Below are 26,069 nucleotides of genomic sequence, written 5' to 3' on the forward strand. Positions count from 1 at the left end.
ATGCCCAACTCAGGTGGGACCATAGTTTCCACAGTTGCATCATGCATGTGACACTTGCCGTGTTCAAGTGATCAATAACCAGCACATTCTGGCTTTTTCTCCAAATCTTTGCTTTATTAGGGAAGAAGCGAAACCATATAAACATGATAAGTTTAAACAAATTGATGAGGAATCAGAAAGCGATCTAAGCAACCCTTTTTATATGGTTATGCAATACAACTAAACCTTTGAAGTAGCGATTTCGTATTCGGTATTGGGATTGGTATCGGTCTCGGCCGAAACCAATCTAGATCGATTTGGAATCAAATAAATTTATTTTTTTTAAAAATAAAATAAATTTGAATCCCATTATTTTAATATAAGATCGGTCAAGAATCAATATCAATTTCTATTAATACTAATACGAATCAACCGATCCGACATGCTTCAATGTGGGTTACTTGAGAAATAAGATTAGCGAGGTACCATTTATATTGACTAGTTAACGGCAATGATGTTTGACATGTCACATACCCTTGCTTAAGTGCTTAGTGCTACTTGGAAAATCTCAAATTTCCTTCATTCCTAATCCACTTAACCACAAAGCCCTAACGGCCTACACCAGCTTTGCACATCAAACTCACTCAACATTCATTGATCTGTCACATTACAAAGTCAATGTGTTAAGCGTTTGAATACCTGAAATAATGGCAAAAGAATGGCACAAGTGATGGATTTATTGTCTTTAATTTTTTCTGAGGAAATGTTCTTTGTCCGAGAATGCGGCTCCTATGCCTGTGCAGGGGCTACTAAGAGCACACATAGAAGCATCGACAGGGAGTAATTTTGCATTTCATGGGGCGAGACAAATATTTTGCACCCCATGTGTCTGGGCACAAGGGTTACACTCTCTCGCAGAAAAGAAGATTTGGATCCTTTGCAGCCCATGTCAATCCAATGGTCGGTAGATAAGCTCAATTCAAAATTCAAAATGGTTGGAGCTTGTCTACCGACCATTGGATCAACATGGAATCTGATGTGGCGGTTTGAGAGTTGAGCACAGCACGATGGCCACTCAACCCCAGGCCGTAGAGGATCCAAATCCCAGAAAACATCTCTCCTGTAGGAGAGTGTACCACTCTATGTTCGCACGGGGACAAAATGACTGCCACACCCCCCATAATGCCAATGTGTGCATTCTCATTGACCCTTGCACGTGTATAGAGGCCACGCTCCCCATAGAGGAAGCTAATTTTTTATTTTTTGTAATAAATTTTCAAATTTTCAATGGGGCCTACATGTAACAAACAAAAGGATCTGTTTTTTTCTTTTTGTTATGGCAGAAAGTTTTATTTATCCAAAGAAAGAAAAGAATATGTTCTCATGTAATGTGTAGTATTGAATCAACGTTCCTTCTTACCAAAAAAAAAAAAAAAAAAAAAATCAATGTTCCTGCCTTGTCTCTACGTACCCTCTCTCTCCCTGCCTTTCTTTTATTTGGCACGAACTAGCTAATACTATTGGCTTTCACGTCCTAAAGATAGGGGCTGAGGGTGGTGGCAGACCCTTTCCTAGTTCCCTAAATCCCCCAAGAAGACCTTCTTCCTCACTGATTCTGCCAAGCCATCTTGAACCCGGTTCTCGACTTAAACCCAAACCATCTCTGGGTGACCCACTGTAACCCCGTATCATTCACCTCACAGAACTTGTTGGCCCATCCTGTCGGTTCAACCGGCATTCGACCCAGCCCCGGGGTCCTATCCTTGGACTTTGGGTTCACCTCTTGTGTCCAATCCGCCACATAAGCTGAAACCCTTCTCCGAAACTTGGTCTTAAATTCCGGCCACGCTTGGTACTTGTAGTGGTTCACTACAGCTCCATTCCGGCTCAACCATTTCCCTCTATACCCTTCTTTCAATCGGAAATGATGTATCGCGTTCAATAGAGAAGCATCGATCGCATCCAATAGCACAATAGATTTGTGTCTCTGCTCTAGCCTTCTTCTACAAGTGTAGCCTTGGGTGACTCCTTGAACCGGGTTGGACCGTTGATTCGACGGTCCAAAATCAAGGCACCGCATACTAATTTGCCCGACCGGAAGAGATACGCTTGACGTGGATGACTTCGGCAATAAGGATCTGAGCATGTTAGTTGATGGGTATGAATAATTGAGCCATGATGGAGAGAAAAAAAACTCATCTACATCGATGTACATCATCCATGTACATGAATCCTTGGCATGCATGGCACAATGTGAGAAACCAGCTTCTTGGGTCTTAGCCCATGGCCATAAGAAGGTAGTGACGTTGTGTGATTCACGTAGTAGCTGTGAAACTACTTCTTCTAATCCATCATCGCTACCGTTGTCGTACAATATGAATTTGTCTACGCCGAGTTTGGAATGGTAGAGAACCCATTCTTTCAAGAACTTCGCTACGTTGTACACCATCGTACACGCGCACAATAGCGACTTCCCCTCTTGGGAAGCTGGTTTGTGCGAGGGTGTGTAGTACGCCACGGATGGCACCATCAACGCCACCTTCTCCTTCTCTTTTTCTTCCTCCCTTCCCTGGACTAGAAGTTGGAGGGAAATTTTCATCGTTTTGCCCTTCCCGCCTTGGGGCAAGCGAGCGAGGGCATTTTCGTCCGGATGACGACATCGAAACACCTCTTGACAGGAGCTAGTGACCTCCGTTATGACGCCGTCTCCGAACACGCAACGGAGCTCAGACGGTTGCCGGTTGATGCCTTGACGATTGTTAACTCCCTTAGCGAACAAGATGACGTCATCTTCTGTCGATAACGATTCGTACACAAGGAAACCCCATCGTAACAACTCGGGCGATCCTCCACTCGATTCCGACTCTGACTCCGTCCAAGGCCAAAATTTCCTCCGCTTTGTTAGAATCGGTTGCAAGAAAGGGCGAATTCGGCGGATGCTATCGGGAAGAACGCACTTGAAGATTGTAGCTTTGGTTGAAGGTAAGATTCCAGAAGGTTTCGCCGGAGAAGTAGCGTTGTTTTGGAAGAGGCAATAATATCGGTCGTCGTCCACGGCGGCGTTCGATGATGAAGGATTTTCCGGCAAATGGATCAGGAGAACTTCCCAATCGGGTACGAGGATCGAGACGGTATCGAGATCGGTAAGAGATGATGATAGGTGATGGAAGGTGAAGGTGCGGTAGATGTCTTCTTCGGTATCGATGGTGAGGCGAAGGTGAAGATTCTTGTGGTTTCTGAGAATCGTGGAAGTTTGATTAAGTTCTCTGCCGAAGAAGAAATTACGGGGAAGAAAGAAGAGGAAAGAGGCGACGAGAGCCAAGGAGACCAAGAAGAATAATAGAAGCGCTGGACTGTTTTTCCGGCGCATGTTTATGCGCAAGAAAGAAAGGAAACAACAAAACATAGACAGAGAGAGAGAGAGAGATGAGAGAGATCCTTTTTATGAGTTCGTTGGTTATTCTTTGTTTCTATTGGTTTTCTACTTATTCTAACGCTGACGTGGAAAGTAGGTCAGAGATAGTGAAGGTTCCAACTTGCACTACCTGTGAGAGGGCAAATTAGAGTTCGTTCCAGGGAATCTGCTGATGTCATCGGAGGAATCTATTTGGTGGTTGGAATTAGGAATTTCATTAAACACTAACTTATAGGTTACGATTAGGATTAGGAATAGGGGCTTAAGAGAAGAAGAAGAAGAAGAAGGGGTCAAAAACGTGCATTGAAGTTGAAGCCGAAACGGCTCTCTAAATCTATACGTTACTTGAGTTCCAATTTACGAACCCATCCATGACCATGACCATGACCATGATCCATATATAAATAAATGGAAAGGCAAAGGTCAGTGGGACGATGAAAAATATAACGCTTTAAAAAAAGGTTTCCGAAACGGAGATTCCATTGGAAACTTTTGTTAACTAAACTTTAATTAGCGGGTGCAGGTTTTGGGGCTGCAATTGGACCAGGTTGGACCAGGTTTTTAAACCTAGGCCCAGCCAGGTCTGATTCGATTTCGACCCGATGTTAGGCTGGGATATCTTTACCTAAGCTTGGCCTGGTCGAGCTCAGGCCGGTTGGGTATGGCCCTATTATTTTATTATTTATTTTATTTTATAAGGGTGATTATTAGTGTCAAAATTGCTTGTGACGTTTCTAAAAGTTCATGGTTTAAACTATTCTGCACAAGTTGAAGAGTACAAACTAATGTCTAAAATGCGTGGATATGCATGTTAATTATAAGGAGTGTTTAATTGAAGTAGACTGAAATTTGACATGTGACTGATCTAGACTTGTTCTCTCCAACTGACGATGAAAATGGATACATTGTCTGTTTACCTAGTAGAATAGATACATTGAAAGGTTATAATAAATATTAACAAATCATTGTGACAATAATATTCTTTCTATTTTTACACAAATGATGAAATAATTTTGATGTACGCCAGCATGCACCAATGGGAGTGTAGGACGACACAAGGCATGGTGTACTTTCCAAAGAGTGTGATCTACATCAGCATTCCCATGAGTCTATCTCTCTTCTCCCCATATGAAAAGACACATTTGCCCCTTGTTTGAGGAGAGAGATAGACACATGAAAGTGCTGGCGATTGAAAATTACTTCTCTATATATATAGGGAAAGACATCTCTCTCTCTCTCTCTCTCTCTCTCTCTCTCTCTCTCTCTCTCTCTATCTATCTATATATATATATATATGGTACATCTTGTTGTCTCTAAGTAGGTGAACTAAGAAGTTGTAACCTTATTTTTTTGTCCTTGTCTTATTCTCAAAAGGCATTTAATGTGAGGGTAATCCTGTCATTTTACATGGATAATAACAACTTTTGGACCTCACAAAATGATAATTCAATCTATTTTGAAAACTTTTTTAGCCTTAATTGAAATGCCTTTTTGGGAATTAGACCTTTTTTTTTTGGGTAAATATTTTTTGGGACCAAGACAAGGGACAGAAAAATAATGTTATAATATTGTTATAACCAACTTTGGCTATTGCAAGATTTTTCTGGTGAAAAAAAAAAAAAATCTTGCAATAACCAAAGTTGGTTAGAACAAGATTATAATATTATTTTTCTGTCCCTTGTCTGAGTCCCAAAAAAAAAAAATGTTATTTTTTTGTCCAAGTTGGTTAGTGTATGAGTTTTCAACATATAACATTTTTTAAATCTTGATTAAAATAACTTTTGGAAATAAAACAAATGATAGAAAAGTAATGTTATAACCTTGTTATAACCAACTTTGGTTATTACAAGATTTTTCAATATATAATATTTTTTAAGTCTTGATTAAAATAACTTTTGAGAATAAGATAAATGATAGAAAAATAATGCTATAATCTTGTTGTAACCAATTTTGTTTATCACAAGATTTTTCACTATAGAACATTTTTTTAGCGTTACTTTAATTAAATTTTGGGAATAAGACAAGGGACAAAAAAAAGTAAAAAGTTATAACCTTGTTGTAACCAACTTTTGTTATCACAAGATTTTTCTATGCACACGCACACATGGAAAATCTTGTTGTAACCAACCTTGATTACAGCAAGATTGTAATCTTACTTTTGCAGTACTTTTTGTTTTATCCTCAAAAATTATTTTAATCATCGATAAAAAAATATTTTTAAAATAAGCTGAAAGTGATTTTTCTTTTAAATATGTAATTGAAAGTGACTTATCATTATGTCATTTTCAAAAGTTATCATTATTCATGTGAAATGACAAGATTACCAATGCATTAATTAATTTTTGGGAATAATACAAAGGGCAAAAAAATAAGGGTACAACTTCTTGGTTCACATACTTGGTGTCAACAAAATGCACCCACATATATTTATAGGCCTGACCCGGCCTAACCCGTACTTGAAAACCCAACCCTAACTTAATCTGGGAGTTGAAACCTAGGCCTTGAAATTTTCAGGTGGGACTCATTGGCCCAAATTTGCATAGCTAATATAATATGGTTTTAAAAATTGGATTAGAATTGGTGGAATTGATCAATTTGACTCAACATCGACGGAGACCAACTCTCTTTTTTTTTCTTTTTTCTTTTTTTTTGATGAGAAAATTTAATATATTAAACTTACTTAGCAAATATGTACATTGTTTGGTTAGAGTGGGCATATTTAGCTAAGTTAACAGCTACTGCCAAACAAAAGTTCAACCAAGTTAGGATAAGTTCAACCAAGTTAGGATAAGTTAGGTCGAGGTTGATGAATTCCTTCCGAGTCCAACTGATTCTTGACCGATTCCAATGTACCCGATTTTGATTTTTGCACCATTTTATAATGACAATACTATTTTTGGGCGTGGGCAGGAGAGGATCTGTATGCGCGGGCTTGTAATGAGATCTACACACTTAGCCAATGGGGGAGCATGGGAATACAGGGAGGATTCACATGTTACTATGTTAGGGAGGAGAGAGAGTGTGTCATAAGGAGAATGAGAGAGGGCCCTTGCAGACTGGCGGTGTGTACATCATTTTCTCTATTTTTATACTCTTTCATTTGAGATTAGTCCACATGTTATGTTACGGCTCAGAAGAGTGGGGGTTACATTTTAAGATTACTAATTCCCAAAACAAAATTATCAAAAAACTAATCTTTCAAGATACGAGTTTTAGATAGAAGTTGATAGAAAAAATCAAGAATTAAATGGGTAGCAAACAAGATATATAGCTTAGGTGGCATTTGATCAATTGATTGAACACAAATTTAGAATCGGTGACATTTTGGTAAATTGGTTGTAAAGTTTTTAAAATTAATATTTATTTTTAAAAATATTTTTATTGGTCCAATCAAAATTACATAATCTTTAAAAAATAATTTTCTATAGACAGGGGTTATGACAATATAGACATGCCATACATTCTATAATGCGATGTTACACTATGAGGGATTGATGCGTAGTATAACAACCTGGGTGGAATTCCAATGGAAATCTACCCATTTCCTATTGATTTAACCCATTATGTAGCATGTTTATTATTGGCCATGGTCCTTTGGATAATATCCATTGGATGAGTATATTGATGAGATAAGATCTCACATCAAGATTTGGGAGATGATGTGGCAAGAGAATCTTTTTACAACAACTTCTTTATGAATGGTCTTATCTAATGACAACTAAATCATACCTTTATTGTATTTGATACAAAATGGATATGATTAGGGAGATTGTGATTCGCTCCAATTAGGAAAGCCAAATCACATATTGTTCTAAAAGAGTATATAGTGGTTTTTCCAATAGCTGTCTATCAATTCCGCAAATTGATTTTCACACACACACACACTCTCTCTCACTCAATCTCCAGAGAACAACCATTAGAGCTCCCAATTGAACTCGTCTCCAGGGAACCCAACACGCCTAGGGAGCATCCAACTATTGGGCTGTGCCGCACACATCCCTAGACGTATGTCAAGATGTGTGCAGCACAGCCCCACCCTTGGATGCCCCCTAGGTACTGACCTCCTTGGAGAGGAGCCGGATCCTAGAGCTCCTCGTGGATATGCATAGAACTTTTAAACTATTAGACCTGTTTATTTATTTATTTTTGGATTTATCAAACCAACATATTAATTTTAGTTAATTTGGTGTCTTTTTTAGTAAGAATGTTCCTCTAAGATATGAAGAGACAATTTATTCAATTATTGAGAATTCAAGAAATGTCTAGGGATGCAATATATCTTGCTACTAACCTTTTTCATCCTTTCTTACCAAAAAAAAAGTTGGAAAAAAAATCATCTAACCAAATGCTGACCGTAGAGTTTTAATCCAATTAGTCTCATCCATCTCTTCATATTTGATGTCTTGTTTTCGCATTCCTTTAAAGACTTGTTGGATATTGGACTTTATTAATTCTAGATCTTGGCTAGGAGTTAGTAGGAATAATAGGAAAGGTAGACTTATTTCATGGTGCCTCATTGTATACCTAAATGTTTGAGTGGTCTTGGTTTAAGAGATTGTCTATTCATAATAACATTTTCTTATTAAATTAGGATGGAGATTAATCACTAACCCCCAAAGTCTTCAGGCTTTTAATTTATGTGCCAAATATTTTTCCAATGTATCTTCGCTGGACAATTCGGTTTTCTTCAAGAAAGGCTCATGGACCTGGAATGCCAAATCAAGTATTATTGTACCACTCCTAAATAAAATGGTGTGTTTTAGAATTGGGGATGGGCGTTGAGTAAATATATGGATCGATCCTTCGCTTACTTATGCGCAAGACTATTGAAAGAAGAATGAAGCTGCAAATTTTGCAGATAAGATACAAAACTTAGTGAGAGGACAAATCCATTCATCATTCTAGTGATAAGAAAAAAGAGGTGTCCTAATTATAGAAGAAGCTATAGATCTAGGAAAATACTATATATCTATAAGAATAACATTCCAATTTATATGGGCAAGTAACTCACTAACCAAAGAAAAAGGGCAAGAGATCTCTACTTGGTTGCATGGTCACTATACAAGCACCTAGGCCTAGGGGTGTCAATGGGTCGGGTTGGGCGGGCCTGCAAAACCTCGACCACGGTCTAAACCACGACCACGACTACCACTGCCGGGGTTTTCTACGGCGGCAGGCCCGACCCAGGGTCGGGCGGGGTCAGGTAAATACTGATTGACCCTGTCTTGACCACTGTTTTTCCTGTCTTGACCCGATTGATATATATCAAAGAATATATCTAAAAAAAACCGTAAATAATAAGAATAAGATGGGAAGGAGAGAGAGGGAGAGAGGGACTTGTAAATTTAAATAAAAATAATTCACAAACATCTATAAAAATCCATAAATAAAAATATTACCATAAACATCCATAAATAAAAATACTCTCACAAACATCCATAAATAAAATACTTCCACAAACATCATAAAAATACTACCACAATCATCCATAATAATCTACCACAAATATCCATATAAATACTGCCACAAACATCCATAAAAATACTCTTGCTACAATCATCCATGAATAAAAATACTGCCACAATCAACCATCAATCACGGCTGGCATCCATGATCCATCTCCATGATATGCTTGAATAGGTTCTGGAAAAAAATGCCCAAAATGAGGGAAAAACTCTATTAATACAAGCAGATGTCAAAGAAAATATTAGCTAATAAGAACTATTGTTTGGATACAAGTCCTTACCAGTTCCGCCAAATAAGTATGCATTATCATCCATCAAGTCAAAGTTATAGTTGCATCACCACAATCATTGTTAGTAGCTGAAAAAAACACATTTAACAAATGAACAAATCAATAAACTTAATCATCATTCATAATGTTATTATTATTATTGTAATTAAATGATATAGGAATTTAAAAGGTTGTTACCTGATTCGATCTTCTCAAGGTCAATTAAGTTCTCTTCAACATCAATTGAAACCGTGTCTGTCGTAGCCAATCTTGTGTACATACCAATGCCTCTACCATCGTAGGTGTCAAGAGCTATGGACCGGTCTAAAATCCTACCACCGGTGCTAAAAGCACACTCTGAAGCAACACTTGAGGCAGGAATCGTCAAAACATCCCTTGCCATCTTATTTAGAACCACAAATCGTGTACTATTGACCTTCCACCAATTCAAGATGTCAAAAGAATTGAGTTCATCCTCCTTCTCAATACCTTCAACAAATATTTGTCTAAGTCGGATGTCACATGGAAACGCTCCTCCTCTTCTAATGCATTATGAAAATCCCTTTCGAAAATTCCTTGTCATCATCATCTATTGATGAACCATCAAAAGAGGTTGTAGATGAATCAACTCTCTTTGTACTACTTGTCGACCCTGCATTTGGTAATGTCTCAAGAGGCGATCCATGACATTTTTAATCCTCTCAATTTTCTCTTCCACCTCATGTTGAGAATATAATTTTGAATAGCAATATTTCACATATCTCAACTTAAATCGTGGATCAAGAACACGAGCAACAACCAACATAATATTCATTTTGTCGATTGCCACTACCACCCCAATATTTGTCAAATTTTTCTTTCATTGCCAATGACATATCCCGAATCATGTCATCTTCACTTCTTGACCACTTGTTCAAGTGTGATTCAATCACACTAATCTCTTTGAAGTAAAGATTTGAAGTAGTAAAAAGAGACCGGACAATCTTGTAGTTGCATTGTAAAAAACTCCAACATCTTGCATAAAACTTTAGCTCTCTCCCAATCTTGAGTAGTTGGGACCCCATCCTGCACTCCATAGTAAAGTTTGGGTCTCTATCTTCTACACATTCAAAAGCTTTTGAAACTCCAAAGCAGTTTGCAACATAAGATATGTAGAGTTCCAACGGTAGAAACATCTAAACTCAAAGCTTTCTTACACTCAATCTTTTCTTGCTTATAACACAATCTAAACTGTTGTGACCTTGATGGTGAACTCCTTACATACTTCACTACAGAACGAACTCTACTTACAACATCTCCACAATCCTCAAGACCTTTCTTGACAATCAAATTCAAAATATGGGCAGCACATCTCATATGAAAAAACTCACCACCCAACAATAACCCATTTTTCTTATTAAATCTTCTCTTTAAATTTTGAATTGCAACATCATTCTTGCTTGCATTGTCCACAGTAATACTACACAGTTTATCCAACCCCAATCAATCAAACACGGCTCAAGGGCATTACTAATTGCTTCACCAGTATGTGGTGATGGGACTACAAAAGTTAATGATTTTCTTTTGCAATTTCCAATTTTGGTCAATGTAATGTCTTTGTGAGGCACAAATAACCAAGATTTTGGATAGAAGTCCACATATATGTGGATAGAAGTCCACATATTTCTCTTAAACAAATCTTGCAACTTCTTTTTCTCCCGGATACAATTGCAAGCAATCTTGTGCCACGATAGATACGGGTCAAAGTATTAAACCTAGGCTGTAAAGCCTTACAAAAATCTCTAAACCCGTCCCGCTCTACAAATATAAATGGTAATTCATCCATAATAATCATGCGAGCAAGCGCCTTTCTACACAATTCATAATCAAATTTCCAAGCTAAGATACTAGTGATTGTACTCTTACCATCACTCGTGTCAACTTTAAAATCCAAAAGTTTTTGCTTCTTATTTTTCACTACTTGGACACAGAAGACATCTATCCAAATGTCGTTTTAGTGAACTAGTACCATGTTCACTTGCACAACCAAATTCCTTGTGGCAATACTTGCATGTACACTTAGTAGCTTTTGAACCACTAGGAGGTATAACTTTAGTGAAGTGATTCCAAACACTAGATGACCCTATAGTGAGGGGATTAGAAGATACCTCAGACGCATTAGAATTTGGTTGTGCCTTTGTAGAGCTTGTCACAGATCCTTAGAGCTTGATTCAAGCTGGATTTGAACTTGAGTTTGGCTGCCTTGGATTTGAGTTTTCCTCCATTGAGATCTGTACAAATTCAAAAATTCAGACATGTGTAAGATCTTTGAAACAATAAGTTGAAGAAAATAGTGAAGAAGAAGGAGACTTGCTCTATATGATTGATACATGGTTTACTTCTTGCCTTTTGTTTTAAAAGGTTACATTTGCTATTTAAGTGTTATTGGCAGCAATCCATACCTTTAAACAGAACATGAGGACAGTTCTCATGTATAGGGTGAGGAGTTGACTATTTTATCTCGCCATCACCTAATGGTTTAATAAGATGTTTCAACATGAAGGAAGTTTTGAATGATTTAATACATTCGAGGAGGTTATTCTTATTTCCAGGCAATGGTTTTATTGTTAATTTGGAGAGCAGAATCGAATGAGACTAGAATACTATCCTAGCTAGGACCCAGCTAATAGGTTCAAATTGTGACCTCTCACTTGAAGATATTTGATACCCTAACATGCTTGACCCTAATTTCTCCTTCTAACCTCTGTTTGTTTTGTAGAAATTCAAACGGTAGAATTGCATTGATTCGGGTAGAGAAATTTTGGGCACTATAACAACTATAGCTTCAATCCATCACTGGACAATCACGACATCTTCATCAAAATTGTTTCTTTGTTATGAAGATTAATTAATCCACTTGGTTGACCAGGTTTCTATGTTAGGTTGTGGTTGTTGTGAATTTACTATGATCCATTCGGAGGAAAATAGAGATTCAGGTTTTGGGGTTGACTTTACATGATTATGTCGATTTTTGCAATCGAAACTTTGACGATACCATATTAAACTTCCTCTTTACTTTGGTTTGTCATGTAAGAAGATGCAATATGTTTCCTATATTTCTGTTTTTGTAGTCTTGATGTCATTGCAAGTGAGTGAAAGTCTTTGAAAAGAAAGAAACCCACTAAAATGTGAACTTCTTGATGTTTTTGCTTCTTATAAAGAGCCAGAAGTACCACACACCATATGGGGCAACATAAACAATTGAAAGCGTGTAAAAAAACTCGAACTGATCATTTTTTCGTTATTTTGGTTCCCCTGCTTTTATGAACAAGAGGAATTAGGAGAAACTTAAGCATTCTCGCTTCTTTGAACTTGCTCCAGTATACGATAAATGTTTGCAAAAGTTTATTGTCTTATTAGTGGATGATGATGGAAAGAAAAAGCTTAAGGAGGAAGAGAACCATGAAGCCACTAGCCTTTGCAAAAACCAAAATTAAAATGGAAAGAAGATATGGATGCACTAAATTAAGGATACTAGAAGTTTGTTGAAGGTGCAATTACAAACGCCATTGCAGGACCACCTACGTGGTAAACTCGAATACATGGCAAATACAAAGGCGGTGGAAAGACCCAAATAAGAATGAAGTGCTGAATATTAGAAGTTTAGAACATACCTTGAGTCCTTGACTCCTTGATGCGAATTTGGGAAGGAGGAACCGAGGAAGAAGAAGGCTGCTAGTCGTCGAGCGGCGGCTTTCTCGACTTCTCGTGGATGAAGAAGAAGAATGGGAAGACTGAAAATGTGAAAAGTGAAAACAAAAAGGGAATATGGCCATATGGGATTAGGGTTATTTATCACTCTTAGGGGTATTTTGGTATTTTCAGCCATATAAAGGCTTATAAAGAATTCGAGGAGTCGAGGTCGGGGCCGGGCCGGGCTAGGCCCTCCATGTTGAGCCCGACCCGACCCGACCTGCCGAGGGTCAGCCAAAATCTCAACACGACCCGCCCTTCGGGCCTAGCGGATCAGTCGGGTTCGGGGGGGCTCGAGCGGTTGGCGGGTTCGGGCCAGCCGGGCCAGCGGGTATTATTGACACCCCTACCTAGGCCAATGGGTGAGCACGATACTCAGGGGTAGAGACGTCATCTCACGGTGCCCTGTGAGAGGGCGTAGGAAACACCATCAAGTAGAGATTTTTTCCATGTTTTTAATTCTTAACCAGATCCTAGCATGGCTTCTAGCCCATGGTGGGAGTTTTTGTGAAAACTACACATTCATCCAAAATTTAAAATATTTGTTTGGAGATTTTTGAATCATTTTTTAATCATGGGATTCCAACTAATGCTTGACTTTCTAAGTAGTTGATCTTTGTGCTTTCTGTAAAACAGAATCTGAATTTGATTGGCATACTTTCTTTTGCTGTGAGTTTGAGAACTTGGACTGCTGGGGTTTTGAGTTTGAGAACTGAGAAACTTATTACTCATTAGTGATTCCTTTTTAAAACTTTTTTTCTTTAAATATCTTTACTGACTGAAAATTATGTCATTTTTTGATCTTCATCATTTCTTCAGTTTCTTTGCATTTACTCTTTACTTTATTTGGCTTCATAGAAAACAAATACTTCATTTTTTGATCTTTTATGGTGGCTGAACTGAAGGCTTTACAGCTAATTTAATTTGTTACGCTCCTTTTCGTCCTTTAATTATGGCTCAAGTTATTTGAGTGACTTTTATATTATTTCTAATCCTTCCTTCTAAGTTTTCAAAGCAGTTGAAGGAATTTTTTTTTCTTCCCCTTTTCTTTGATTGTGGTTTTGGTCTTTATACGACCAAACCAAAAAGGATTGTCTCATACTCTGTTATGTACAATAGTCCCACATCGGTCCCATAAGGACTTAGATGTGGGTATATATAATGTTGGGTTCCCTCCCCTTATAGACCGGTTTATGAGGGTGAGTTCTTCCAATTGTATCAATTGGTGTTTTCATTGACCCATCCTTCGCGGTTAACTACTTGAGAGGGGTGACCTGGTGCCAGAGTGTGAGCCCCTAGGAAAGGGCTACCTGCTGCCGGGCAGCTTCTTAGAGTAGAGTGGAGCCGCCTACTTGATCCAGAGTGGGTCGACGAGGACGTTGGCTGTTAAAGGGTGGGGTAATGTTATGTACAATAGTCCCACATCGGTCCCGTAAGGGCTTGGATGTGGGCATATATAATATTGGGTTCCCTCCCCCTTGTAGGTGATAAGAGAACACAGGCTCTAACTAAACTAATAAAGGTAAGATAAACTGATTAGACAACTAAAATAATAAAAGAAACAGACTCTAACTAAACTAATGAAGTAAATATCGTTTTCCTACTTTCTAGTCTTATCTTAGGCCAAATAAAGTGACCCATTACCAAAAAAAAAAACCCCATTGGATCAAAGGACTAACACCTACATAACCCAACCCAAAGAGGCTTCCTTTCAATAAAATAAGCTCTTTAGGTGACTTATCTGTTATTTGCATCAAGAACCTAATCTCTACTCGACATGCTTTTTTTTTTTTTGGTACGATGAAGATTTATTGATGAGAATCATGTGTATAGCCAGTGGCTTCAGATAAACAAAGATCATCAAGCCACGGAGTGGTAATCGACCAATCTGTCATACACATGATAGACATGGCCTTCGTTGCTCGAGCATCTGCAATTACATTCATAGTCCTTGAAACAAAAGAAAAGAAACAGATACAAAAGTAGAACATAGCTCACGAACATCTTCAACTTGGCATGTTAATGCTCCCTTTTCTTCCTCGTCTGTATTCATATTTCTCTCAAATTCTTGAAACTTGGTATCTTAGGGACATAGGCCCTACATGATAATACTTCTGCCTTTTTTTTGTTCATGGGAACAAAAAAAGAATAGAAATCCATTTGTTACCATCCCATATTGATTCATTTGTTTCTGGGATTGAACCAGACATTAGAAGTTGTTGAGAAACATGAAAAAAGAAGCTTTAATTTGGAACTTCTCCGTTCCAAAAACAAAAAGGTTCACAAGGGGAGGGGGGGGGGGGGGCGAGTTGCTTTTTAATGAGCACATGCTTAATTTGCTATGCAAAACAATAATTGCATGTTCAAAATAAAACATCCCCTCCAATGCAACTTTAACCACCACTACCACTGCCACCGCCCAACCACCAATGCCACCACCCACCACCACCACCTCCACTGCCGCTTAAAATTATGGAATTGATAAGATTGCCAATTGGTTCTTGCCTCTACTAATTTTTTGACTACTCTATTACTTTGAATCAAACCCTATTTTTGACAACTAGCAATTATTTAAAGGGATTTTCTTATTGACACTCTTAGGGTGTCAAATAATTTGTAACCTTACTTTTTTGCTCTTCTAATATAAAATGCATTTTTTCAAGGAAAGTAAATATTATCATTTCATATTTATACTCGAAAAATGTGCATGATAATAATATCTTTTGACATAATGATACATCACTTTCAATTTTTTTTTTTTTTTTTGAAAACTCTTTTATACCCTTAACTTGAAGAATATTTTTCATTTGGGAAAAATAAGACAAGGGACAATTAAAAGAAGGTGTGCTATAGAGGTGTCATTCAGACCATGGAAGAAGAACTCGATCGAAACCTATCGAAACCACCGAGTTAACTCGATTTTGCAGGTTTTCGAAACGAGTTGCAGGGGGAATTTATAAAATCCATGGTTTCGACCATATTTCGATAGTTTCGACACTTATGTTCATCAAAACTTGGGAAAATTTGGCTTGAAACTAGGACAGATAAGTATTTATTCCAAAAACCAGGATAAACACTTATTTATGCCTGATATCATTTAAGTAAATGTTTTTGTATTTGTATTTCATCTACTTGAGATATTATTCATAAATAAGCACATACCCCCTATTTGAAACCAATAAAAATAGTTAAAAAATCAAATTCCAAAAGAAAAAAAAAGTCAACCCCCCGATTCAAGAACAAAAACTGGATTTTCGATGTTAGGTGCAATTTTTAACTTTCTAATGCCAGGGTTTTTCTCAAATTTAAAAATTCCATAAATCTTAATATGGTAAAACATTGCTAAAAACCAAAAGTGCGATAAAATATTCATTTGTTTTGATATCCAAAAAAATATTTTCATTTAGAGCGATTTTGACAGCGCACACCAAATTAACTTTGACCGATACATAACTCCTTCAATATAAATCAGATTTAAGCAATCTTGGATTTGTTTGAAAACTTCCAAACAAATCCAAGATTGCTTAAATCAGATTTATATGGAAGGAGGTATGTTCTAATCAAACCTTATTCGATACCATGTCCAATAACAATATACAGTATCAAACTTGGATCAAAACCACAAGTATTATTTTTAGTGTTCTCTATGTGAAACTAATGCATGAATTGGGTTTAAAATGTAAAAAAATAAGTAGCAAAATAAGACTCAGGACAAAAAAACAACTTCTGGGCCTCAAAACCAAGGTTCAAGTTACCTTAGAGAAAGTCCGAGGTTTCAACCGAGATATGGTCGAAACCGAGACGAACTCGATTTCTGGTTGGTCGAAACCCTAGTTTTAGAACCTTGATTCAGACACTCTCTTATTTAAAAGAAGAATAATCTTGCACCTCTTGTCTGAAAGTTGAGTAAGTTTTGGAATTTCCTTATTGACATCCGTTAAGGTGTCAAATAAATTGTTATCTTATTTTTTTTGCCCTTTAGTATAACACATTTTTCCAATGACGGTAATTTTTGTCATTTTATGTGTAATAAAATAATATGCAAAATTGATACGGACTGGTATGTGCAACAGTCGTATCTTGATTCGAGTTCAGATGATAAGGGATGAGTTGTTGAAGGAGAGAAAATAGAATAAGAAAGAAGAGAGGGAGTTACAATAGAGAATGTTTTAGCTTTACAAACGAAGCCGGACATCTTGGCTTGATGGGAGGTAGCCGACCTCTTCTCGAGATAACCACTTGAGATAAATTAGAGATTCCAAATTTTTTTCATTATTTATTATTCCAATATATATAATAATTCTTTCGTCCAGTTACATAACTTACCACACAACCTCCACTACTTCCCCCACTACTTTTCCCATAATCTCTCCTATAACTCCTCCTATTCACTACCATTAACTTCCCCATCACTACATAAATAAGCATAACATCTTATACATGGACTTACAAAAACTACATAAAATAGTTACATAGAATAACAACTACCGGGGGGGGGGGGGGTACGCCCCGGACTCCCTATGCAGATAGCCACGCTCTTGTATGCATGTATAAAAAACAATGACATCTTTTGATACTGAAATAATGATGAAGTCTCTTTCAAATTATTTTTGAAAATCTCTACCCTTGACTTGAAAAACCTTTGGGAAATAAGACAAAGGGCAATCAAAAGAAAGTGTCTAAATTCTAAATATATCTCTATAAATACATCGATAGAGGATTCATTTAGATAGTCCCTTAATATATATATTGAGCCATAGGTTTAACTTTCTATAACTGTCAAACTGAGACCCAACCAGTATTAAGATCCAAAATCTTGTACATTTGTAGATTTCTAGATTAGATTTATACAACTCAACCTTATCCCAACTGAATGGGGTCGATCGGGTACATGGATCATTACCCTCTAATCAGCTCTATTCGAGGTCATATTTGATACATGGATCCCACCGCTAAATGTAACAGCTATTATTGATGATGTGAAACATCTCTCTATTTCTTTTGTTTCAATTTCCTTTCAGTGTATTCCACGGGCTTTGAATGTTGTAGCAGATGCCCTGGCTCGAAAAGCCTTGTCTATCATGTGTATGACAGATTGACCGTGTTCCATTCCATGGCATCATGATTCATGACCTTTGTTTGTCTGAAGCTACTGGCTATTCATATGGCTCCTTTATTCAGTAAAATCCTTTCTTACCAACAAAAAAAAATAAAAAATAAAGAAAAAACTATGCATATCTTTCCTCATCACTTCTCCTAAGGTTATTTTAGATTTGCCCCTAGCGCTTTTAGTTCCTTCCCATATTAGATTTATGAGGTCCATAAAAATTAAAAGAACAAAAAAGGATTAGACTAATATGAAGAAGCCGACACCTTTAGTCCGAATCTGAATACAGTTTTGGCAAAAGTTTTTAAAACATTATAGAAGCTTTAGGCAAATACATCGAGACGACAGGAGCAACAGGGATCCAGTTTTCCTGTATATTTTTTTTCTGGTCCAGTGTTCCTGTCTCACTCTGATTGGAATGTCTGGTTTTCAGATTTCTCAAGATCTGAAGGAATTTCTTCTCATTTCCTTACAAAGGCTCCTTGGCCTAGGTACACTTGTGCAGTGAACAAATAGAACATTAACTTGCTTTTCTCATCTCCATCACCTGTCATCATTGAATATTGCAGATGTCAAAACAAAATCAGAATCAAATAGTTAATTGATTCAACTCCTTTGATAGATTTACAACCAGACGCACTAAAGGATTCCACCAGTTACTCTAAGCATCAATTGTTTTATAGCAGATTGGCAGTTGTTACAGAACACAGAGATGAGAAGGGTGTTGAGGCAGGTGAAGAGCTCAAATAGTATGGACTATCTGATGTGATATTTCATCAGTTGAATGTGATGAACCCTGCCAGCATTGTTTCCCTGGCTGATTTCATCAAAACACAGCTCAGAAATATTGATATTTTGATTTCGTCCAGATTCTAATCTGTATATCTGCTTCATCCAGATTACTGATTGAATTGCCTGAACAATTCTAATTTTCTTGGAGTCAAATTAGATGACGCTAATGACGCTTAAAAAGCACTGAAGGCAGTGGAGGGGTCTGTAAGTCTTTGCACTAGAATTAGAACTTTGGCATTGTAATCATGATGCTCTTGATTGAGTAGTTCAGTTTCCATATTGACCCAAATCATTTGAAGAACTGGACCAAAAACAATCCCTTCTTGGATTCTATGCCATGGTACTGTATTAGACAACAGGGCTGAAATTCACCTGTTAAGAAGGGAAGGGGGAAAAACTGAAAGAAAAGACTGACCTTTTACTGAAGCAGCCAAAAGTCAGAGCAACCAATGATGTGATTCAGAATATAAGAGTTGCTTCTAGAAGCACAATATTCCACACTCAAGGGTCAGGATCCATGTAAATTTGATAACATCAATATGTTGACAGAATTGACAGAAAATAGGAGAAATTAAATAACTCACGAAATACTGGTCAGAAAAACAGGTCTATCAATTGAGGTAAAGTCTTGGAAATCATAAATTAATAATATTGAACCCAACTTGCTTGATTTTCAAGCTAAAAGCAAGAACTAAGAAAATGCTACAGACACTGGTAATCAGCACTGACAAACTGATTTATAATGATGTTAATGGAATAAAGATGATCAGATTTTAAGATTAAAATGAGCATCAGAAAGCACTACAAAGTTTATCAGATCAATATGCTCAGAAAGAGAGATTAAGAACAAAACAGTAGATAGCAGAAGATATTCAGGAAGACTAAGAAGACCTGAGAACAGAGATGATCAAAACTAGAAGAAGAGCTCAGAATTTGCCAGCAGAAAAGCCTTCAGGAAACTCAAGCATGCTCAGCACAAAGCTTTGGGGGTTAAAAAACTCAAAAAGTGATTACATATGTATAGCTTCTAAAAATTTCAAACTTGACTCATAGTCTTCCAATCAAAATCTGAAACCAAATAAAATAATTCAACTCAAAGTAGAACTACTACTGACCTACTGCCAGCCTTTATAGACTCCTTATCTGACTCAAAGACAATTAGTGACTGAAACTAAAACTCCCAATCAGCCCCCTCAACAACCACTATAGACCAATTTGATACTGTTTTACAATATTAAACCAATTTGATACCGATTTACAAAATTAAACCCCAAATTACCTCCTAATGACCATTCTACCATTGCTAGACTCAATTACCCAATTTAGACCTGGATTTCTTCAGCCTGGGCTTCCATCAACCAAATATGAATTGGCCAAAGAAAGTATGCAAGCAAACTCCTATGGTGTCAAAAGAGTGACTCAAGCACTTCTTCCCCTTCTTTAGCCATCTGATTCACCAAGAATTGTTGACGTTTCATCCTCTACCGGGCAGCTACAGGTAGAGTACAAATCCAACATTGCAAAGAAATTTCTATATAATCCGAAGAGCTCATTTAATTTGGGTTATGGAATTAATAAACTGAATTTAGTAACCCTCGTTGTTTCCATGAGTAGAGCAAACTATTCCTTACCTACCTTTCATTGGTCAAATTTTGCTTTCTTTTCCATGTTCTTCTCAAGTATAATAATTTTTCTAGACCATCTTACTTGGTTAGAAAAGATGCAGATAGAGAGCTTTTTTAACATGAGCAATAGGAGAATGAATTATCATTATTACTCTGCCTCTAAACAACACATGCACAAGAAATGTGTTTAATTAAAACTTTTGGAGTATATCACAGTGCTCAAACTGGTTACAACAGTTTCTAGGACACACATGTCAACATTTTGTCAAAAGGGTGGATGGAAATTCATTCTACTGTATAGCAAGATATTTTTTCCCCAAATAGATGAATGCATAGTTGTGAAGGCATCGCCTAGGCATCCAAGCGTCCTTTGCTAGAAGGGTGCCTTGGTCGGCTAGGTGGCACCTAGGCACCTTGTTGGTGTTGCCTTTATTTTTTCCCATCCACCGCCTAGGTCTCCTAGACGACGTAACTTCTATGGATAAATAGTTGAAAAAGGGTAGGGACTTGAAGATAGCAGCTTGATTGGCTGATTAAATTGTTCATGCCACAAAGCTGGGTTTGCAACCATTTTTATGGTTTCAATTATTTGATCAGAATTGGTATCTGATTGGTTTTAACTCAAAATCCACATGGTCATACCAGGCCATGAAAAGGCCAATAGTTGTTCAAACAATCACCTTTAGCCACGACAAATCTGATCCCAGTTGTTGAAACCATGATGATTTTCTTATGGTTAAAATATGAGTACTAACTCTCTGTATAAGCAAAATTAACAAAGTTAAGAATGGTTACGCATACAAAATTAGTTTTTGTTGTATTTTGAAGAAAATTTATTCTGTCGCAATTTGTCCCTGATGCATGGGCTAAGTGATGTACTGATGTACATGGCCTCAGTGAAGAGAGTGGATAAGGCATTGAATCTAGAGAATTTCAAGGAGAGCCAAGGCTGGCCTGCCTATATACTTTCCAAAGCAGCTTTGAATGCCTACGCAGGGATTCTGGCGAGGAAGTTCCCCAAATTCTGTATAAATTGTGTCTGCCCTGGTCATGTCAAAACTGACATTAATTGCAATATGGGAACTTTACTTCTGAAGAAGGTGCAGCAGGTCCTGTAAAGTTGGCTTTGTTGCCTGATGACGGCCCTTTTGGTTAATTCTTTCAGAAGTAACAACTTTGAATCAAAAGTGGTCACAGATGATCTTGATGAGCGAGAAAATAAAGTTAGTTATCTTGCTGTTGCTATTCACAGCTCTTTGCCACCCATATATAAAAGCATCTTTCTTCATCCAAGGGAATAAATAGAATTGGAAATAGAACAAAACAATTTTAATTTGGATTTGTTATTGATATTAGACAAGGTTTTTTCAGTTTTATTAGTTTCAAGTTGCATCGTCACTATGTAAACCCTACATGTTTATTATTCACTCAAATATTGGGTCTCAATTATCTTCCATGAGTTTAGCAACCCAAAAACACAAAATGAGTTTGACTAAAGAAGAATTTTTTCCCCACATATACAAGAAAAAGTAGCTCAAAATTTGTACCATATTATCACAAGGAAAAAGAAACACAGCATGAGCTTGAGCCTTTTAGTTTATAGGGAAAAATTCTATCACTCTCTTGAATTTACTCTCTATTTACTCAAACGCCCGTCAGAAGTTTCACCTCTGATTCCCCCCCCCCCCCAAAGTGAACTCTTACCTCTTCTTCTCCCCTGCTGTTTTGAAATGGCCAAATTACCCCTCCTATTAACCTCATAACCGGTTCTTCTTCTTCTTCCCCTCACCCACCCTGCAAACCCCCCTACCCCCTCTGCGAACCATCCCCCTCCCTCTCCTGCTCTCACTCTAACCTCCCTCCCCTGCAAATCCCCTCAAAAGGCTGCTGTGGCTGCTGCTGTTGCAGTAGTTCCTAGATCGAACACAATTTTTTGATGATGATGGAGACCATAATGGGACTGCTGATGCTAAGAAGCCTAAGCAGAAGAAGCTCAAGAAATCGAAGGTTACTGTAGCCGATGCAAGTTCCAATATTGATGCGTCTCTTCTCAACACCTACCTCATTGATTTTCTTAATTCTCTTCAGTTTTTTTCCCCTTCTGTTTTAATCGCTTTTGTCTCTCTATACTTTTGGTTATATGCAAATTTTATTCAGGAGGATCTGCTTTTCATGTCTTTGTTCAGGTTGTCCTAACTCATATCTTGGTAGTTTATAAGTTATGAACAGATATTCACTTCAGAGGCTTAATCAGATATAAAACGAATTACAAGTTTATAACGGAGCCTTCTTGTTCGGCCAACAGGAAATCAAAATCAGAAAACTCTGCAAGAACTGTCAGAGTGTTTGGATTCAAGTTTTACCATTATTGAATTTGAGAAGTCTATGTCTCCAGGGTAGAATAGCAAAATATGTTGATGGATGATCTTTAAAAGCTTCCCCTAGCTATATATACCTGCCACACCTAGATTGACAAAGGAGCTTCCATCACAATTACGCTCCAAAAATTCTTAGAAGTAGGAATGACAGCATAAGGGTGCCACAAGTAATAAAACATGGACAGAATACTAATCTTAAAACAATACACAACAGGTGGATGATGGGAGTCCATTTCTACTATTCTGTTACAAAGATTTGTGTGACATGTATCCTACTGAATTTTTTTTTTTTTTTTTAATATGTTGATAAAAGATTCTCAACATTGCATACTCCTCCAGATGTAAATTTTTCTCTTATGATGTAAAATTTTCAATCCTAGAAGGAGGAAAATTCCGTCATGTGCTTCATAATCATTGGAATCAAAGACATACTTCAGAAATTAACTCACTAAAACTCATTTTCAGCAGACAATTCCTAACCCTTTTTGTTTTAAATAAAGAAAAGAAATTCAGTAGTGAGTTTTCTAAGAGTATCACAGGCTTTAAGGTTTTAACTGAAGGGGTGTATTGCAACATGGAAGCTAATGGGTAACATTTAGTTTGTCGAGATCATGCAGGGCTTAGCCACATGTAGAATTGTCAACATTAGTGTTATGGTTTACTTAATATTAAGATTTCATTTTGCAATTAAGTGTTGAATAGTCTTGAAATTTATAGCTAAATAAGACTTAAATAGTGGGTTTTTTTGCCGGATAGAAAATTGTATTAGGATTAAACACTGCCACCATCGAAAATGAATGATCTTATGAACATTTGAACACTTCTTGTCCGGCCAATAGATAAAGCAATAATTGTTTGTTTGTTAGTAGCTAGGTACCAAATTCAGAATAGCAATCAACTCATTATCAACAACCAAGGGGAGGTGTCCAATACTGTTAACTATTGTTACTACTTACTAGGTGAGACAGGTTTTTGTACCTGAGCCTATGATAGGAATTCCCCTGCACTATAAAAAAAAAAGGCTTCTCTCACTCATTCAACCCATTGATGAGAATCATCCATGAACTTGCAAGTTGAATCTTCAAGGAGCTCAGAATAGTAGCTAGAGTAAATCTCTTTCTAACCAATTGGATTTCTCATCCATGTAATCCAATCTACCTTTTCTTATATTAGTATTATTCATGACATCTCAAAAGAGAAACACATAGATGTTACAATCCGAAATAAAAGCTCATCACAATACTTCAAAAAATAAGGGAGGAAAGGGTGGGGAGGAGTCCAAAAGTCTGCATTTAAATCCATGAGATTACAAAATTGAAGCACCCAAGAAGGAAACGAAATGGCACATATCTCAGAAACGATAATCTAAAACCACAAAACCCCCCTCCCCAAAAAGTTTTTTCTTTTTACCTGCTTGGCCCATTGATCAGAATTATCAGTGAGCTCAAAAGGAAGATGTTTGAGAGATTCCAATTTCTGGAAAGAACAGAAAGGCTAGATATTTACAAAGATTAAATACAGATCACTCTTTGCATCAGTCAAAAGGCACCATTGGAGAGAGAACACTGGTAGCTAGAGGTTAGCCTATCGACTTCCTACCAGTCCTATCAGAACAATGAGACTTCCTGTAGGTTGATGGGTTAGAAGAGTCAACAAAGAGAGACAGTAGATTTGATAGTTGAGGATTGAGACCTAAATGGAGTGGGGGCCTAGAATTTCATGTTTTCCAAATTTCAAATGGATTTAAGAGTTTCTTCAATTCCCCCTCCAAGTACCACACAAGGCGATTTTGAAATGCAATTCTGAGTAACAAATTAGTTCTTGCAGGATAAAACTATCCTATAACCAAAGAAATACAGTACAGATTGGAAGAAAAAAAGAGAGTACCCCATAAAACTCCAAGTTTCTAGAATTTTTCTTGTTGATTGTTTAAAGGCTCTGATCAGAAATACTCAGAGACAAAAAATAAAGAGAAGATGGTAAAAACTACCAGGCCTTACATTACATGGTTCATTTTCTTATTGATGAAACCTCTATCCAAGTTCTAATACGATTGATCCTAGCCTAAAATATACTGAGCTTTCCGGCTAATCCAAATCTAAAATTTTACAGGAACTCTAGGGTAATCAAACATAACCTCCAAATTTTGGTGAAATCCAAAATTTCATACGGACATGGTCCATTAAATTAATCTTCTTCCATAATTTGGATTCTATAGCCACAACTCAAGCTCCAGAACTAGGTACTTAAAAGATATGGCAATTCAAAGTGAGAAAAATCAAAAGACTTGAAAAAGAAACCTAGTGAGAGTAATAATACACACAAACTGGACATGGAAAACAATAAGCAAAAGTTCCCTACCATCTTAACTCAATAGAATCAGAATTCAGACGCAAATAACCTCCAAATTTCAGTTAACTTCTTTGTTCAACTAAGACAAGGACATCAAACTTATCGTCTTCCAGAATTTGAACTCTGTGGCCAGATCTCGAGCTTCAGAAGTCAGAATTACGTGCTTACAGCTTATAGAGAAGCTAATTCAATTCAGGGGAGGGAAAATCAACAAACTTGAATAAGACTCCGGTGAGAGTCGAACACAAACGGCATGACAAAAGAATAATATGAAATACGAAAACGAAGATTATAGGTTCTCTAACATCAGAAATCAACAAAATCCATTCAAAGCTCTGAAATTTACCTGAAAATGATGAAAGGAAACGGCAAAATACAAAAAAAAATTTGGACCATTTCTCGATTTGTGCGTGTCATCCTTGCGCAGGGGCCATGCTAATCTTCTCTGTATCGTTCCAATTTTATCGGATGTCTCCGAAGAGACATACATAATAAGTAACTGTTATGTTGTCAACTGTAGAAAAGCTTATTAGATTGGCAGTATGGGACTATTTTTCTGTAAGAATCGTCTGGCTAGAGAAGCCAAATCCATTTTTGGGATCTGTGGTTTATGGGCCGGAGATGGGCTTTGCAATGGGCTTGTCAAATATTTGGGACTCCAGGAGAGGATGTACCATTTTCTTCTCCTTTTGAGAAAGCTTGGGTTTTGTTTTGAATGCCTCTACATAGTTATCTTTTTTTTGCTTTTGGGCTAAGTGATGATGTGAAGATCATATATACATTGAGCCTAGAATTTGTTATGTTTTGGATAGGCCTTATAGAAGGCTCAACCCTACAAATATAAATCAAAGACACTCATTTTCTCACATTGACAATCAACTTTGGTGAATTAGCATCAATGTCATTTCACAAGGAGTAGCCTTCCCCACTCCGCGATTTGCCTATGCAGGTCAGG

At 37.1% G+C, this 26,069-nt stretch overlaps 1 protein-coding gene and 1 non-coding gene across 2 annotated transcripts; both read right to left on the reverse strand.

The window, feature by feature from the left end:
• Positions 1-1,490: 1,490 nt before the first annotated feature.
• Positions 1,491-3,366, reverse strand: LOC122662162 (glycosyltransferase family 92 protein RCOM_0530710-like). The gene has a single exon (XM_043857730.1). The coding sequence runs from the start codon at positions 3,347-3,349 to the stop codon at positions 1,586-1,588; it is 1,764 nt and encodes a 587-aa protein (XP_043713665.1). The 5' UTR covers positions 3,350-3,366; the 3' UTR covers positions 1,491-1,585.
• A 22,129-nt stretch (positions 3,367-25,495) lies between these two features.
• LOC122663492 lies at positions 25,496-25,598 on the reverse strand. The gene has a single exon (XR_006333159.1). It is a non-coding gene; the product is annotated as a U6 spliceosomal RNA (small nuclear RNA).
• Positions 25,599-26,069: the final 471 nt, after the last annotated feature.

The sequence above is a fragment of the Telopea speciosissima genome, chromosome 5 (genome assembly GCF_018873765.1).
Source record: "Telopea speciosissima isolate NSW1024214 ecotype Mountain lineage chromosome 5, Tspe_v1, whole genome shotgun sequence".
NCBI lineage: Eukaryota > Viridiplantae > Streptophyta > Magnoliopsida > Proteales > Proteaceae > Telopea > Telopea speciosissima.

Excerpts from the sequence above, each read along its gene's own strand:
- LOC122662162 (XM_043857730.1), bottom strand. The coding sequence starts at position 3,349 with ATGCGCCGGAAAAACAGTCCAGCGCTTCTATTATTCTTCTTGGTCTCC.